Source organism: Nicotiana sylvestris, chromosome 5 (genome assembly GCF_000393655.2).
Source record: "Nicotiana sylvestris chromosome 5, ASM39365v2, whole genome shotgun sequence".
In the NCBI taxonomy this organism is placed as follows: Eukaryota; Viridiplantae; Streptophyta; class Magnoliopsida; order Solanales; family Solanaceae; genus Nicotiana; species Nicotiana sylvestris.
The window spans coordinates 56,420,337-56,435,831 of record NC_091061.1 but is presented as its reverse complement, the minus strand read 5'-3'; the positions used below and the strand labels follow the sequence as shown (position 1 = coordinate 56,435,831).

Here is a 15,495-nt window from a genome sequence, read left to right as displayed (position 1 = left end):
CCACTGTGGTGTACTCGTGCTATTCTTCTGTATATTTTTTGTGCAGAACCAGGTACGTCAGATCAAGTTGGTTTTGAGACTTATGCTTGTGCGGCTGGAGATTTCAAGGTACACTTGCTGGACGTTTGTAGGCTCCGAAGTCATCTTCTGTTGTATTTATTTTCATTATTTTCCATTATTCCGGAACAATGGTGTATTCATTTTACATAGTTACTCTTAGAAAAGGTTATGATTTGTACTACCGGTTTTGGGGTTATGTAACTATTGTTGGTTCAACGATGTTGTTACAAATATTATTTCAAGTATGTAGTTAATTGAGTTAAAATTCCACTAATAAGCAGTAAATGTTAGGCTTACCTAATCTTAGAGACTAAGTACCATCACGACATCCTACAGAGAAAAATTGGGATCGTGACAAAATTTTACAATTATAAAGAATAGGACAGTATTAGCTAAATAGTAGAATGAGACAAAAATATATATAAATATAAGCAATAAAAATCTTATTGATGAATGTTTATATGTTTTTATGCCTGGCGAATAGTAAGAAATAACTTACCTTAAGGCTATGTACAAAATATAGGCTCGAAGTCAAGTATAAATCATTGTTGTGAAATAATACGCTTTAGATTTACCGTAAACAACATGTTATGTGAGGTAACGACCATACGTCAGGCACGCGACATTTACCTAAAAGAAATTTAAGTTTTATAATTATATACAATAATTTTTGTCTTATCATTTTATTTGAGATAATTTAAATTTTGAAAGGATATAAATAATACTAACAAAACTAAGCACTTGAATTTTTGTTATTTTCATCATACCGATTAAAATATTGTTACATTTATCTAATATAGAGATTTAGCAATTTTATTGATGCCAAAAATATTTTTGTTATTTAAAAAAAAATTAATTTTCTCACTAGTTTGGTTTTGTTGCTTAAAATTTCGTTCTTGTTTGCTCCAAAAGCAGTTGCGATAATTTCTCCCTCCCGTTTCAAAAAATTTCCCAAATCTTTCCCTCTTTTAATTTCACTATGCTTCAAGGTTTTCTCTTTTCAACAATTCGGCTAAACTACCTTCTTCCCAGTGAATTCCTTTCGCTTCAATTACTTCAGGTGCGTTCTTTCTTCATCTGTTTCAATTTTGATCTAGTTTAATTACATTTAAGTATTATTCTTCTTCTCAATTTATTGCTCCTAGGCTGACTTTTGAGATCAGGGATTACGTATTTTCCGTAGCCCCAATGTTTCAGTTTAATGGTTTTTTATTCAATTATTTTCAGGCTTGAAGGATGACACGGGTTTTTCTAAAGGGAAGTATCCTTTTGGGCAAATCAACTTTAGAATGTCGCTACTCGTATTAAGGTGGTTTTTTCCTTTTCTCTTAACTCAATTTATTTTCTTTATCTCAGTAGCCATGGAATTTGTGATTTTCAATTGTAGTTTAGTTATTGCGTGAATCAGTAATAAATCCCTTATGGACAATCTGCCTTGGAATAGTCTTTCTTGAAGAATATGATTGAGTAAATCTTGTTAAATATATATGCTTCAAAATATATGAATACTTTAAACAAACGGTACCTTTACTATTAATCTTGTTAAAAAGCTTGAAAAGACCCATATATTAATCATTGTGCGAGAGCACATCGGAATTATTCAGACATAGTATTTGCTAATGTTATCTCTAACATCTCCATTGGGAAATCTCACGAAACTACATGGGCTTTATTATCTCTTTTACTTGCTAAGGTCTTACAGTGAACTTTAATCTTGGGGATTTTTGGGTAGATTAATTATTAGTATATCACTGATGCTTCATTTATTTTGAAAAAAGACAGGGAACTATAATTTTCTATATGGTTACTAGAGATAGAGAGCGAAGAACACGAGCCTTACATTGAAGCATCTCAAGCACAAAAGATGTATTATGTAGATGTGTTGTGCATCCATAGCCAAAAGATTGAATTTATATGATATGTTAGAAGAGATATGGAAGAAGAAATATACTAGAATGAGACATATCAAGAGCAAGAACTTGAACACTTTTTGGCCATGTGACGAGTATGTACAACTAGTTACCTATACCATCTAATTGATGATGTAGTAAAGGGAAATGTTATTACTGACTTATTAAATGTGTGCCCTATCTGAAGGTAACAACAATTAAGTAGTTCTTATTTCATTTTTTTTTGGTTTATAGGTATGGTTAGAATGGTATTCATATTTGGTTTAAAAGTATGTTTAGAAATGGTATTCATATATGATTCAACCCTTTTTATTTAATTCACCTCTTTTTAAATTTATGGTGTTCATGTATTTCCTTTAAGAGGATCTCTTACTATGAAGCAGTTCGAGAGACAAAAAGCTTTGTTGAAGCCAACTTGATTGGATGTTAATTTATGCAGATTTGGTTTAAAGGATTGTTGTGCTTGCATGATGACACCGAGGGGTAAGTTATGTTTCTTAACTCATCTCCTAAATTTTCAATTCTTTTACTTATTTTCCTAAATTATATCAAGTAACCAAATTTGTTTCATATTTGTAGTTGTTAGTTCCTCTAGAAATGAGATATTGAGGTAAGCTAGTAGTACATATTTTTAATTTTTTCCAGAAATGTTTTGCACTTTTTGTTACTTTTGTTTGAAGTTAGCTCCAAAAGATTTTGACTTTGGTGTGGTTTGGTTTAGTTTGATAAATTAATTATTGATTTATTTCACAGTTTCAGTATAGTGATATGTAGAGTGTATCTGCTTCACTCATGGGTGTAAGAGTATCATGAGGTAACAACAATAAAGATCACCAAGCAAATACATGGTACTTTTGTATATTTATTTATTGTTGACATACTCTAGATTGTAAAATGTTTAAGCTATCATATACCGTATGTGTTGTATAACTTTAGTTTAATATGAACTTGAATTTGTGGTGTTTGTTTGTTTGGATACTTTTAATGGAATTAGATTTACGGTGTATTTATTGAATTCTAGAACTAAAATTTTCAATAGAAAAGAAATATTCTGGCAGTTATAAGCTGCCATTTTTTTTTTTAAAGATTGAGATAGAAATTGTGGGGGTTTATAACTCCCCCGTAATATTTTTTTAAAAAAATTGAGATCATATTTGGAAGGTTACAAACCGTCACTGATAGCCTCTAAAAACCCCCACAAATTATAAATTGATTTTGTGGCGGTTGTCGTGGAGGTTCTTAAAAACTCTCACAGAAATGCTTGTGGCGAAGGTAACTGTGGCATTTTTTAAAACCGCCACAATTTATTTTGTGGAGGTCAAAAACTGTCACAAATCTTTAAATTAACCCCCACAAAACGAGCTCTTTCTTGTAGTGTTAGAGCCATATTAACACTACAAACCTTGATTTCGAGATTGCGTCACAATTTTCTTTTTAAAAACCAAACACAGAGCAATTGTATGTTAGAAAAGAATTCGAAGAGAAAAGAAAGAACAAATTGGATATGGCAACTGAAAGTCTGAAACTCGGATATTCCTAAACATTAGTATGTGAAAACAACAAGTAGCTAAGAGCAAACAGAGTATGTGTATCTGACTCTATCCTTCGGGCCATTTTTGACTATGCCAACCAATTACAACTAATACTGCAAAATCTTCTGTCCATTTTGGGTTGCTACCATATTTACTTTCTTTTCAGGTTGTTGCCTCGGTCAGAATATCTGAACTTGCACATATATTCTACTAAGAAGAATTATATATATTGGTTGCTATTATTATATGGTTGATCCAACTTGAAGTGATATGCTAAGGTTTAAAAGTAAGGGCATTCATAAAACATCTCATAAAATATGAAATCTTATGTGTAGATATTAACGATTTCGGGGCATTTGCATCTATACCCGCTTTTTGTGTCACATTTTAACTTGTGCCCGTTTTGCAAAACAAATTGCAAGCGTACCCGCTTTTTCTCATAACTTCAGCACACGGGGCTAAAGTAGCGAAGACAATCACGCAAAACTTTAGCATTCTAGTAGCCGGGCCTGAAGTTCAGCTCTGAAGTTTATGTGTTGTAATTGGAAAACTTCAGCTCTAGAGCTGAAGTTTTTGTGTTGTAAACTGGAAACTTCAGCTCCAGAGCTGAAGTTTTCGTGTAGTAACCGAGAGCTGAAGTTTTCGTGTAGTAACTGGGAAACTTCAGCTCCAGAGTTGAAGTTTTCGTGTAGTAACTGGGAAACTTCAGCTCCAGAGCTGAAGTTTTCGTGTAGTAACTGGGAAACTTCAGCTCTAGAGCTGAAGTTTTCGTGTAGTAACTGGGAAACTTCAGCTCTAGAGCTGAAGTTTTTGTGTTGTAACTAGAAACTTCAGCTGTAGAGCTGAAGTTTTCGTGTAGTAACTGAGAAACTTCAGCTCTAGAGCTGAAGTTTTCGTATTGTAACTGGGAAACTTCAACTCTAGAGCTGAAGTTTTAGAAATTCATAATCTAATGTCGACAATGCTTCTGCCATTGTTGCATATGAGGCTAAGACTAGGCTGAAGAGATCAAATAGTACATTTGATTTAGTTATCCAATCAAATACTGAAGATTTGCATATGAGCAAAGGTGGTGGATCCATTATATCAGAATTCTATAGTGCAGAATATAGGAGAAACAATGTAGTACCCAGCACTATGAGTGCTTCAGACATAGTGATTCCTATCACTTGCATGGAGCATAGCACAATTAGGATGGATAGCAGGTCCTTTGGCTATTCTCTTCTGTGCAGCAGTTACTCTTTTTGCAACATCCATACTTTGTGATTGCTATAAATCTCCAGATTTTGCAACACAGATTTATAGGAAGACAGTAGAAGAATTAATATTTTAAAATGCAACGGGATGGTTGTCCTCTTGCTTGACAATACAGTCAATTGCTTGTTTGCATATTTCAGCTATTTATTTCAGAAGAAGAAGAAAACGAAGTAGGAGAAAGAGGAGAAAGAGGGCTGAAGTTATTTAAGAAGTGAGTACAAGTTAAAAGTTTAAAAAAAATGGGTAATGGTTAAATGGGTGCGACCAATTTGGGCGCCCCGTGCAATTTTTACAACGATTTCCGACCGAAATCCGTCGAAAAACAAACCGTCCACCAAACCATCCACATTCAGTCGGAAATGGCCAAAATAAAATTTTTCCTTTTTTTTTAATAATTGAACCGACCAAAGTTGGTCGGTAAATTTAGCGTCAATACTCGAGAAATACAATTTGCGTATGTAATTTTCAACGTTCCGACCGAAGTCGATCGGTATCGAGTCAAGCTTTGACATTTGTGCAAAAATTAAAAATTAAATGGCGTAATGGCTTCCTGGCCACTTAAACTTGTATCGATTTGTAAAACCGATATATGAACTTATATTTTTCCCATTTGAACACTTCAACTTGACAGAGTGAACATTAATAAACACATTTAACCATTGACCAAGCCTATGTGGAAGTGGCACAGCTGACATGGCTAAATTGTGTGCAAATCACGCTGCCAAAGCGCGTGAATAGTTTTATTTCTATTAAAAAATATTAGAAATAGAATAAAAATAAATAAGAAAAAGAAAAAAAGATTTTTCTCTCTCCACTGTTCTTTTTCCCTCTCCTTCCACCTCTCTCATCTTCCCAAGCAAACTCCTATCCCCATCCTGTAAAAATTTTTATTTTCTGGTAGGGTTAGATGCGGTGGTTAGGTTTGCTCCATTTCACAGAAGTAATCCAACTTTACAAACCGGTATAATTTTCCCATGGAGCTTCAGGAGTAATCCTACTGTAGTTAGGTTTGCTCCATTTCACAGAAGCTTCAGTGCATTACTACAATGGTGAGAAATTCGTGAGCAAAGACAATGCATTTGTTGTCCACGGCGGCAACGAAGGAATTTACGCCTCTACTCCTAACTTCACTAATTCTTCTTCTTCCTCTGACTCTTTCATTCGGTAATTACTCTCTTCAGAATGCAATTTATCCAGATCTGTGTGAAAAAATTGTTAATTTCATATGCCAACAACGCTGGGCTTTAGTTGAGTGAAGCATAGATAGCTTTGTAAGCTTTGACTACTGATACTAATGGTTTCTTAGAGGTAAAATTTATGATTTTTTTTATGTTTGGAGATGATAATGTAACGTCAATTTTATTTAAATAATATAGGACCAAAAAATCCACATGTCATTTAATAAAGACCAAACATGTGACATGGCATCCATGTCAGCGCGATTGGTGAACATGTTCAACAGAAAGTGTTTATTAGTGTTCACTCTGTCAAGTTGAAGTGTTCAAATGAAAAAAATATAAGTTCATGTATCGGCTTTACAAACCGGTACAAGTTTAAGTGGTCAGGAAGCCATAACGCCAAGATAAATTAAATAATGTTTGACAATTTTCAACCGAAATCGGTCGGATAGTTAAACCTGGAAAATATTTTCCAGTTCACCGACCAATTTCGGTCAATAATGAAGTCAAACATTTGGTCAACCATGAAAAATATATATAAATTAATTTTAAATTACAAAAATAATAATAAATTCTGACCAATTTCGGTCAGAATCTTGTTTTAAATTTATATCTATTTTATTTCTCCATTTTTTCGAACGACAATGGTCGGTATATTTAGTTATTAATATTATTTTTATGTAGTATTAAATGCCTAACTCTCACTGCAGTGCTTTCTAAAAATGCAATGTGAATTGCGTGCCTAGGTCAGAAATGATGAAAATGGGAATGCTATGCAAGCGGATAATGTCCCGAATGTTGATCTGAGCCCACTGCTCTGATGAATAAGAAGTTACTAACAGAATGAAATGTACGAACTTAGTCAACCAGTCCATAATACCCTATACTGAGTCATATTTCTTCAAGGTCCGTGGCAAGTCTTCCACAAAATCTATAGCGATGCGCTCCCACTTTCACTCCGTTATCTCCCATCTCTGAATCAACCCTCCTGATTTCTGATGCTCATACTCGCCTGTTGACAATTCAAATACTAAGAGACATGACCAACGATATCTTCCATCATCTTCTGCCACCAAGAGTATTGTTTCAAATCAAGGTACATTTTTGTGACACTCGAGTGAATGGAATAGCACAAGCTGTGAGCCTCTTCAAGGATCAAATCTCTCAACCCATTAACATTAGGAAAACAAATCCGGTCTTGATGCCACATAACACCATCATCATCAATCACAACCTCAGTAGAACCACCTCGCTACACCGTTTTCAACACCAACAAGTAAGGATCATCAAACTGGCGAGCCTTGATACGCTCCAACAACGATGATTGTGCCATAACACGATTGGCTCTAAAACATCCTATCTCACAAACTTATTGGCCAAGGCCTGAACATCCATGGCCAGTGGCCTCTCTGTTACAAGTAAATATGCCAAACTGCCCATACTCTCTGCCTTCCAACTTAATGCATTGGCCACCACATTGGCCTTCCCTGGATGTGAGCACCTAATTTTTTGACTATGTTTGAGTTTTTCATCACCTTTTAGTATGTAAATGTATTTTAAGTTTAATCTACACATTTTAGCTCTTGTTTCTCCTTTTACATATTTTACCTAAAGAAAATTGAAAACAATTAAAAAAGAGTCACATTTTAATATAAAGCTTTATCTTCATTTACAAATAAAGAAAAAGTTTTCCAAAAAATATATTATGTTTGTTAAGTAAATTTTGAGTGATTAGTATTTTATCTTGCTATTCAAGTTTAGGAGTAGTATTTTTATTTTCATATATTAATCAATAAAACAAAAAAATTAAATATCACAAAAAAGGAAAGAAGTTTTAATTTGGACTGTTTCTCCTAAATTCTTACTTTGTCCATATTGGGCCAAACCTGAGCCCAATAGCTAATAACCCATCAGATTTTCTCCTCCCCAAAATCCTACATCTTTTATATATCTCATTCTCTAATTCCTAGACCGAACTAAGACCTAAAATCCCTAGAACCCAAAAGGAAGAAAAGTTGCGGAACAACATTTTAAAAAGGAGTTGTGACAGCTCTGGTGACTCTGCTGGGGAATTGGAACCCAGAACATCTGGTTCAAGGTTCAGAATTCGAGCTTGTAATGTAATCTTGTCACGACCCCAAAACCGACCCGGTCGTGATGGAGCCTATCGTGAAACTAGGCAAGCCAACTCATTTCCAAAATAATTCACATTTCATTTAAAACTTAAGTATAATCATTTTTCACATTTCACATTTCACATTTCACATTTCACTAAGTCATGAGCAACGCTACAATAGTTCCGAAACAAGACAAGACCAAAATAGTTTGGAAATAACAACAATGTACTAATAGGAAGATAAAGAAGGAGAAAAGAGGATCTGTGATTGCTAGGTAGTTACCTCGCTTTCTCCGTGAAATTCGCGATCGGAATAGTCAACAGCCTCTACCGTGCCCTGAGATACCTGGATCTGCACAAAAAGTGTAGGGGGTAATGTGAGTACACCAACTCAGTAAGTAACAAGTCCAAACTATGGACTGAAAGGTGTGACGAACCAAACCTCAATAGGCAATACAATTAAATTGTATAGTAAAGTAGGCATGCTTGCAGTTCAAGTATACAACTCAACAGTGAATAGATACAATTTGAAAAGTACGGAGTATAAAGCTCAGGAATCTCTATGTACCAATGCACAAATAGCATGAACAATGTTCCATGTACCTCCACTCACAAGTGCTCAACTACTTGGTACTGTTTATGTCCATCCGGCCCAGGGAAGATCCATCTCGGAATATATACACATCACTGACTGCAGTCATCCAGTACCGAGGAAGGCCATTCCATCCCTATGGAGAAAATCCATCCAGGTATAAATACTTCAGTCAAGATCCATGTCCAGGGAAGATCTATCCCTCAATATCATCAACTGCACTCACTGGGGGTGTAAAGACTCCATAGGAGCTTCTTTCAGCCCAAACGCTATAGCAAGCCAACGAAGGCATAATCAATATCCTAATGCGGCGTGCAACCCGATCCCATACTGTCACTCAATATCAGGCTCTCGGCCTTACTCAGTCATCACTCTCCAATCTCACATACACGGGCTCAAAATGTCATGATACTAGCCCGAACAATGATATGATGTGCCAAATAATAATAATCGAGACTGTGGCATGATATAATATGCATGAACAGAACTGAGTACAAAATATCAATGAAGCTAATGATATGACAGTAAGAAATGACCTCTCGGGTCTCAACAGTATCAACGTGAAGCCTTAACATGATAATTAGCATGATTTGCAGCTCATTAACTAAATCACATAATCACAACATAGATATCGGCACGAATGAGTACTAAGCGGTGCCATGAAATGATCCAGGCCGCGATTCTCACGGTGCAGGCCCACACGCCCATCACTTGGCATTTGTAGTACCTCAATAATAATCATAGAACACATAGCTCGGGGTTTCGAACCCTCAGAACCAAGTTTGGAAGCATTACTTACCTCAAGCCAAGCCAAAACTCTAGCCCGCGACGTCCTTGCCTCTCGATTCGACCTCCAAATGCCACGAATCTAAATAATATCAGTATATTATCATCAATATATGCTAAAGGAATGAAACCCATACGAAAATTATCAAATTAACTCAAAAATCTTGAATTTAGCCAAACCTGACCCCCGGTCCCACGTCTCGAAATTTGATAAAAATTACATCACTAGAATCCTTATCCTTCTACGAGTCTATACATACCAAGAACATCAAAATCGAACCTCAAATGGCCCCTCAAATCACCAATTTGAACTCTCCAATTTCAAGCCCTAATTTCTCAAATTTTCACCCTTAAATCCGACAAATTTCATACTTAATCAACTGAAAATCACCATAGAATCGAGTTTTAGGTTCAAGAAACTCACCTTAATGAAAACCCTCTTGATTGCCTCTTCAAAACCCTCCAAAAAGCTCCATGTCCGAATAGGAATGGTGAAAAATAACCCAAATTTCGCGAAGTCCACCTTATATATTTTCTGCCCAAGCATCTTGCACATGTGGCCCATTTTTCCGCATCTGTGGTCCAGACCATCGTATCTGCAACTTCCACTTAATCCACCAGAACTGCTTCTGCGGTCACTCTATCGCGCCTGCGGTCTCGCAGGTGCGCTCCACTTTCCACACCTGCGGTTCGTACTCTTCTCGGCCTTGGCCGCACCTGAGGCCTTCCTTCGCTTGTGCGGTCTCGCACCTGCAGGCCCCACTCCGCAGGTGCGGTTATGACAGAACCAACATTTTCAGCTACATTCCCAAATTTTCAAACTCTCCGATAACCATCCGAAATTATCCCGAGGCCCTTGGGACCTCAACCAAACATGCTAACAAGTCATATACCACTATTAAAACTTATTCCAACCTTCGAAATACTCAAAACAAAATCGAAACACCAAATCACCCTCGGGTTCAAGCCTAAGGATTTCAAAACTTCCGAATTCCGCAACCGATCCAAAAACCTATCAAACCTCATCCGAATGACCTGGAATTTTGCACACACGCCACAAATGATACAACAGACCTATTCCATTTTTTGGAATTCCATTCCGACCCCGATATCAAGATTTTTACTACCGACTGGAAAATGCCAAATTTCCAATTTCGCCAATTCAAGCCTAAATCTACCAGGGACCTCCAAATTACATTCCGAACACGCTCCTAAGTCCAAAATCACCTAATGAAGCTATCTTAACCATCCGAATTCACATCCGAGAACTTCTACATATAAGTCAACATCCAGTTAAATTTTTCAACTTAAACTTCCAAATAAACACATAAGGAAGCGGAAATGGGGGAAACAGAGTGGTAACTCATGAAACTACCGGCCGGGTCGTTACATCCTCCCCCTCTTAAACAAGCGTTCGTCCTCGAACGAGTCAAGAAACATACCTGAAGCTTCACATAGGTGAGGATATCTGCTCTGCATCTCCCCCTCGGTCTTTCCACTGCACTTTCACTGAGGCTATACCCTTTGATCTCAACTTTCAAACCTACCGCTCCAAAATAGCCACTGGCTCCACATTATAAGTCAAATCACCGTCTAAATGAACCGTGATGATATCCAAAACATGAGACGGATCACTAATATACTTACTGGGCATATAAACATGAAATACCGGATGCACACTCGACAAGCTGGGTGGAAAAACAAGCTCATAAGCCACTTCCCCAATCCTCCGAAGTACCTCAAAAGGCCCAATGAACCCAAGACTCAATTTACACTTCTTCCCAAACCTCATAACACTCTTCATTGGTTAAACCTTCAATAGAACCTTCTCCTCAACCATGTAAGACACATCACAGACCTTCCTATCAGCATAACTCTTTTGTCTCGATTGCTCTGTACGAAGCCGATCTTGAATCACCTTCACCTTGTCCAAAGCATCCTGCACCAAGTCTGTACTCAAAAGCCTAGCCTCACCCGACTCAAGCCAACCGACTGGAGATGTACACCGTCTCCGATATAAAACCTCATATGAAGCAATCTGAATACTCAACTGATAACTGTTGTTATATGCAAACTCCACAAGCAGTAGAAACTGATCCCATGAACTCCTAAAATCAATGACACAAACACGTAACATGTCCTCCAATATCTAAATAGTACGCTCGGACTGCCCGTCAATCTGAGGGTGAAAAGTTATGCTAAACTCAACCTGTGTACCCAACTCTCGCTGTATGGCTCTCCAAAATGACAATGTGAACTGAGTACCTCTATCTGAAATGGTGGAAATTGGGACACCATGCAAGCAAATAATCTCCCGGATATAAATCTCTACTAACTGCTTTGAAGAATATGTAGTACACACAGGAATGAAGTGCACGGACTTGGTTAGCCAATCCACAATCACCCAAATAGCATCGAACTTCCTTAAAGTCCATGGGAGTCCAACTACAAAATCCATGGTGATCCGCTCCCACTTCCACTCTGCAATATCTAACCGCTGAAGCAAGCCACCCGGTCACTGATGCTCATATTTCATCTGCTGACAATTGAGGCACCGAGCTTCAAATCCCACAATATCCTTCTTCATTATTCTCCACCAATAATACTGTCTCAAATCCTGATACATCTTCGCGACACCGGGATGGATGGAATACCAAGAGCTATGAGCCTCATCTAGAATCAACTCCCGAATCCCATCCACATTGGGCACATATATCCGGCCCTGCATCCTTAATACTCCGTCATCACCAATAGTCATATCTCTGGCATTGTCATGCTGAACTCTGTCCTTGAGGACAAACAAATGAGGGTCATCATACTGGCGCTCTCTGATGCGATCAAACAAGGAAGACCGAGAAATCACATAAGCTAAGACCCGGCTGGGCTCCAAAATATCCAACTTCACAAACTGATTGGCCAAGCCCTGAACATCAATTGCATAAGGCCTCTCCCCAACATGAATATACGCCAAACCGCCCATACTCACTGCCTTCCTACTCAAGGCATCGGCCACCACATTGGCCTTCCCGGGGTGATACAAGATAGTGATATCATAATCCTTTAGCAGCTCCAACCATCTCTGCTGCCTCAAATTGAGATCCTTCTGCTTGAATAAGTACTGTAGGCTACGATGATCGGTAAACACCTTACAAGATACACCATAGAGATAATGCCTTCAAATCTTCAACACGTGAACAATGGCAGCCAACTCCAAATCATGAACAGGGTAGTTCTTTTCATGGGGCTTCAACTAACGAGAAGCATAAGTAATCACTCAACCCTCCTGCATCAACACACACCCGATACCAACTCTAGAAGTATCACAATATACTGTATATGAACTTGAAGCTGATAGCAATACTAACACTAGAGTCGTGGTCAAGGCGGTCTTGAGCTTCTGAAAGCTCGCCTCACACTTATATGACCACCTGAAATGAGCACCCTTTTGAGTCAACTTGGTCAAGGGTGAAACCTGCCAAACCAAGAAACCTGCAAATCTCTGTGGATGAGGACGATCTAGGCCAACTCTGAACTGCCTCTATCTTCTTTGGGTCAACCTGAATACCCTCGCTGGACACCATATGTCCCAAGAAAGCCACTAAACTGAGCCAAAAATCACACTTGGAGAACTTTGCATAAAGCTTCTGCTCCCTCAACCGCTGCAATACCACTCTCAAATGCTCCACGTGCTCCTCCTGACTATGCGAGTATACCAGAATATCATCAATAAATACAATAACGAACGAGTCGAGATAAGGCCGAAACACGCTGTTCATCAAATGCATGAACACTGCTGGGGCATTGATCAACCAAAAAGACATCACAAGGAACTCAAAATGACCATATCGGGTGCTGAAAGTCGTCTTAAGAATATTCGAGTCCCTGATCTTCAACTGGTGATACCCTGACACTGAGATCAATCTTGGAGAACACCATCGCTCCCTGAAGCTGGTCAAAATCATCAATACGAGGAAAATGATACTTATTATTGATTTTAACCTTGTTCAACTGCCCGTAATCAATGCACATCCTCATGGTACCATCCTTCTTCTTCACGAATAGAATAGGCGCACCCCACAACGACACACTAGGACGAATAAACCCCTTACCAAGGAGTTCCTGAAGTTGTTCCTTCAACTCCTTCAACTCCGCCGGTGCCACATAATACGATGAAATAGAAATGGGCTGAGTGCCCAACAACAAATCAATACCAAAGTCAATATCCCTGTCCAGCGGCATGCCCGATAGGTCTTCAAGAAACACATCCGGAAAGTCCCTCACTACCGGAACTGAATAAATGGAAGGGTCTTTGTACTAACATCCCTCACGAAGGGCAAATAAGAAAGATAACCCTTCTCAACCATCCGCTGGGCCTTTAAAAATGAAATCATTCTACTGGGAACATAATCCGTCGAACCTCGCCACTAAATCCGTGGCACCCCCGGCATAGCAAACGTCACTATTTTACCATGACAGTCCACAATAGCGTGGCACGGAAATAGCCAATCCATGCCTAATATCATATCAAAATCTAAACCCCCGATAGTCACTACACAAGACAGATACACATGGTCCACAACAACAGTATCGCCCACCGGAGTAGATACACGTACAAATAAAACAAGAGACTCACGGGGGCGTATCCAAATAGTGAGCAAAATATGATGACACATATGAAAAAGTGGAACCAAGGTCAAATAATACAGAGGCATCTATGTGGCATACAGAGACAATACCTGTAATCACAACATCTGAAGCAATAGTATCTGGTATGGCAGGGAGGGCATAAAAATGGGCCTGACCACCACCTAATCAACCTCCCCCTCTAGGGCGACCCCTAGCTGACTGACCTTCACCCCGAGCTAACTGAGCGGGTGGAGAAGTAACTAGTGCTGAAGTTGAAGGCTGACTCCTCTACTGGGATGAACCTCCCGTAAGACGGGGACAAAACCTCTTGATATGACCGAAATCTCCATACTGAAAGAAACCTCTCTCAGTAAATAGCAGTGGGGACTGAAGGGAGCCCTGAGCACCGGGATACCCACTAGAAGAACCAGGCATAGATGAGCCCTGAACTGACGGTGCCTGAGTCAAACTCTGAGCTGGAAGGGAACTGAGAGATGAGTGACCCTGATGTGAACTATGAGAACCATGGAAAGATGATCCACCACGGTGACCCGAACGGCCTGGCTGAGCATGTCTGAATGGACGGCCCCTACCGTGCTAAAACTGACCTTTCGAAGGAACACCACCAAAACTACCAGATCCCCGAGGCCTCTTGTCCTCTCTCTCATCTCTCTCCTGGAGGCGAACTGACTCAATCTCTATGGAATTGTCAACCACCTCCTCAAAACAAGTGCTAGATACTCTCTCTGGTCATAAAAATCCGTAGCTGATAAGTGAGGCCATCAACGAACCTCCTCATCCTCTCTATATCCGCGGGAACTAGCCAGATAACATGACGGGTAAACTCAAAGAATTTCATCTTATACTACGTCACTGTCATATCCCCCTGATGCAGCTGATCGAACTGCCTATGCAGCTCCTCTCTGTGGGAATCCGGTACATACTTCTCTAGGAAGAGAATGGAGAACTGATGCTAGGTAAGGGGCGCTGCACCAACAGGCCTACGCCTCTCATAAGCCTCCCACCAAGTAAAGGCCAGCTCCAGAAAACTGAAAAGTAGTAAATGAGACCCCACTGGTCTATAGAATACTCGTTGTACGTAACATCCTCTAGCACTTGTCCAAGAAACCCTGGGCATCCTCACCCTCTACACCACTGAATGTCGGAGGCTGAAGTCTACCAACCCTCTCCAATCAACGATGCTCGTCATTAGGCATAACTGGAACCACATAACCCTGAGCAGGTCCAACCGGCTAGGCTGGTGGTGCCTACGGTGTTTGCAGTCCCTGAATGACCTACTCAGGTGTACGGATGGCGGGAGTCTGAGTGCCTTCCCCGGCCTGAGAAGTAGCTGCGGTAGTAGAAACTGCGACCGCATGAGCAAGGCTAGTGCACACGGTCAAGATCTGAGCCAAGGTCTCCTGAAGACCTGGAATAA

General features: G+C 39.2%; 1 protein-coding gene and 1 long non-coding RNA gene across 2 annotated transcripts; one reads left to right on the top strand and one right to left on the bottom strand.

Moving 5' to 3' along the window:
• The first annotated feature begins 982 nt into the window (after window positions 1-982).
• Window positions 983-2,934, top strand: LOC104237194 (uncharacterized). The gene is made up of 5 exons (XR_713570.2): window positions 983-1,120; window positions 1,288-1,369; window positions 2,410-2,453; window positions 2,550-2,580; window positions 2,724-2,934. It is a non-coding gene; the product is annotated as an uncharacterized lncRNA (long non-coding RNA).
• Window positions 2,935-11,238: 8,304 nt separating this feature from the next.
• On the bottom strand, window positions 11,239-13,670 carry LOC138868690 (uncharacterized). Its single transcript, XM_070146256.1, has 3 exons — window positions 13,335-13,670; window positions 12,233-12,576; window positions 11,239-11,539 (listed from the first exon to the last, which is right to left on the bottom strand). The coding sequence occupies exons 1-3, from the start codon at window positions 13,668-13,670 to the stop codon at window positions 11,239-11,241; spliced, it is 981 nt and encodes a 326-aa protein (XP_070002357.1).
• Window positions 13,671-15,495: the final 1,825 nt, after the last annotated feature.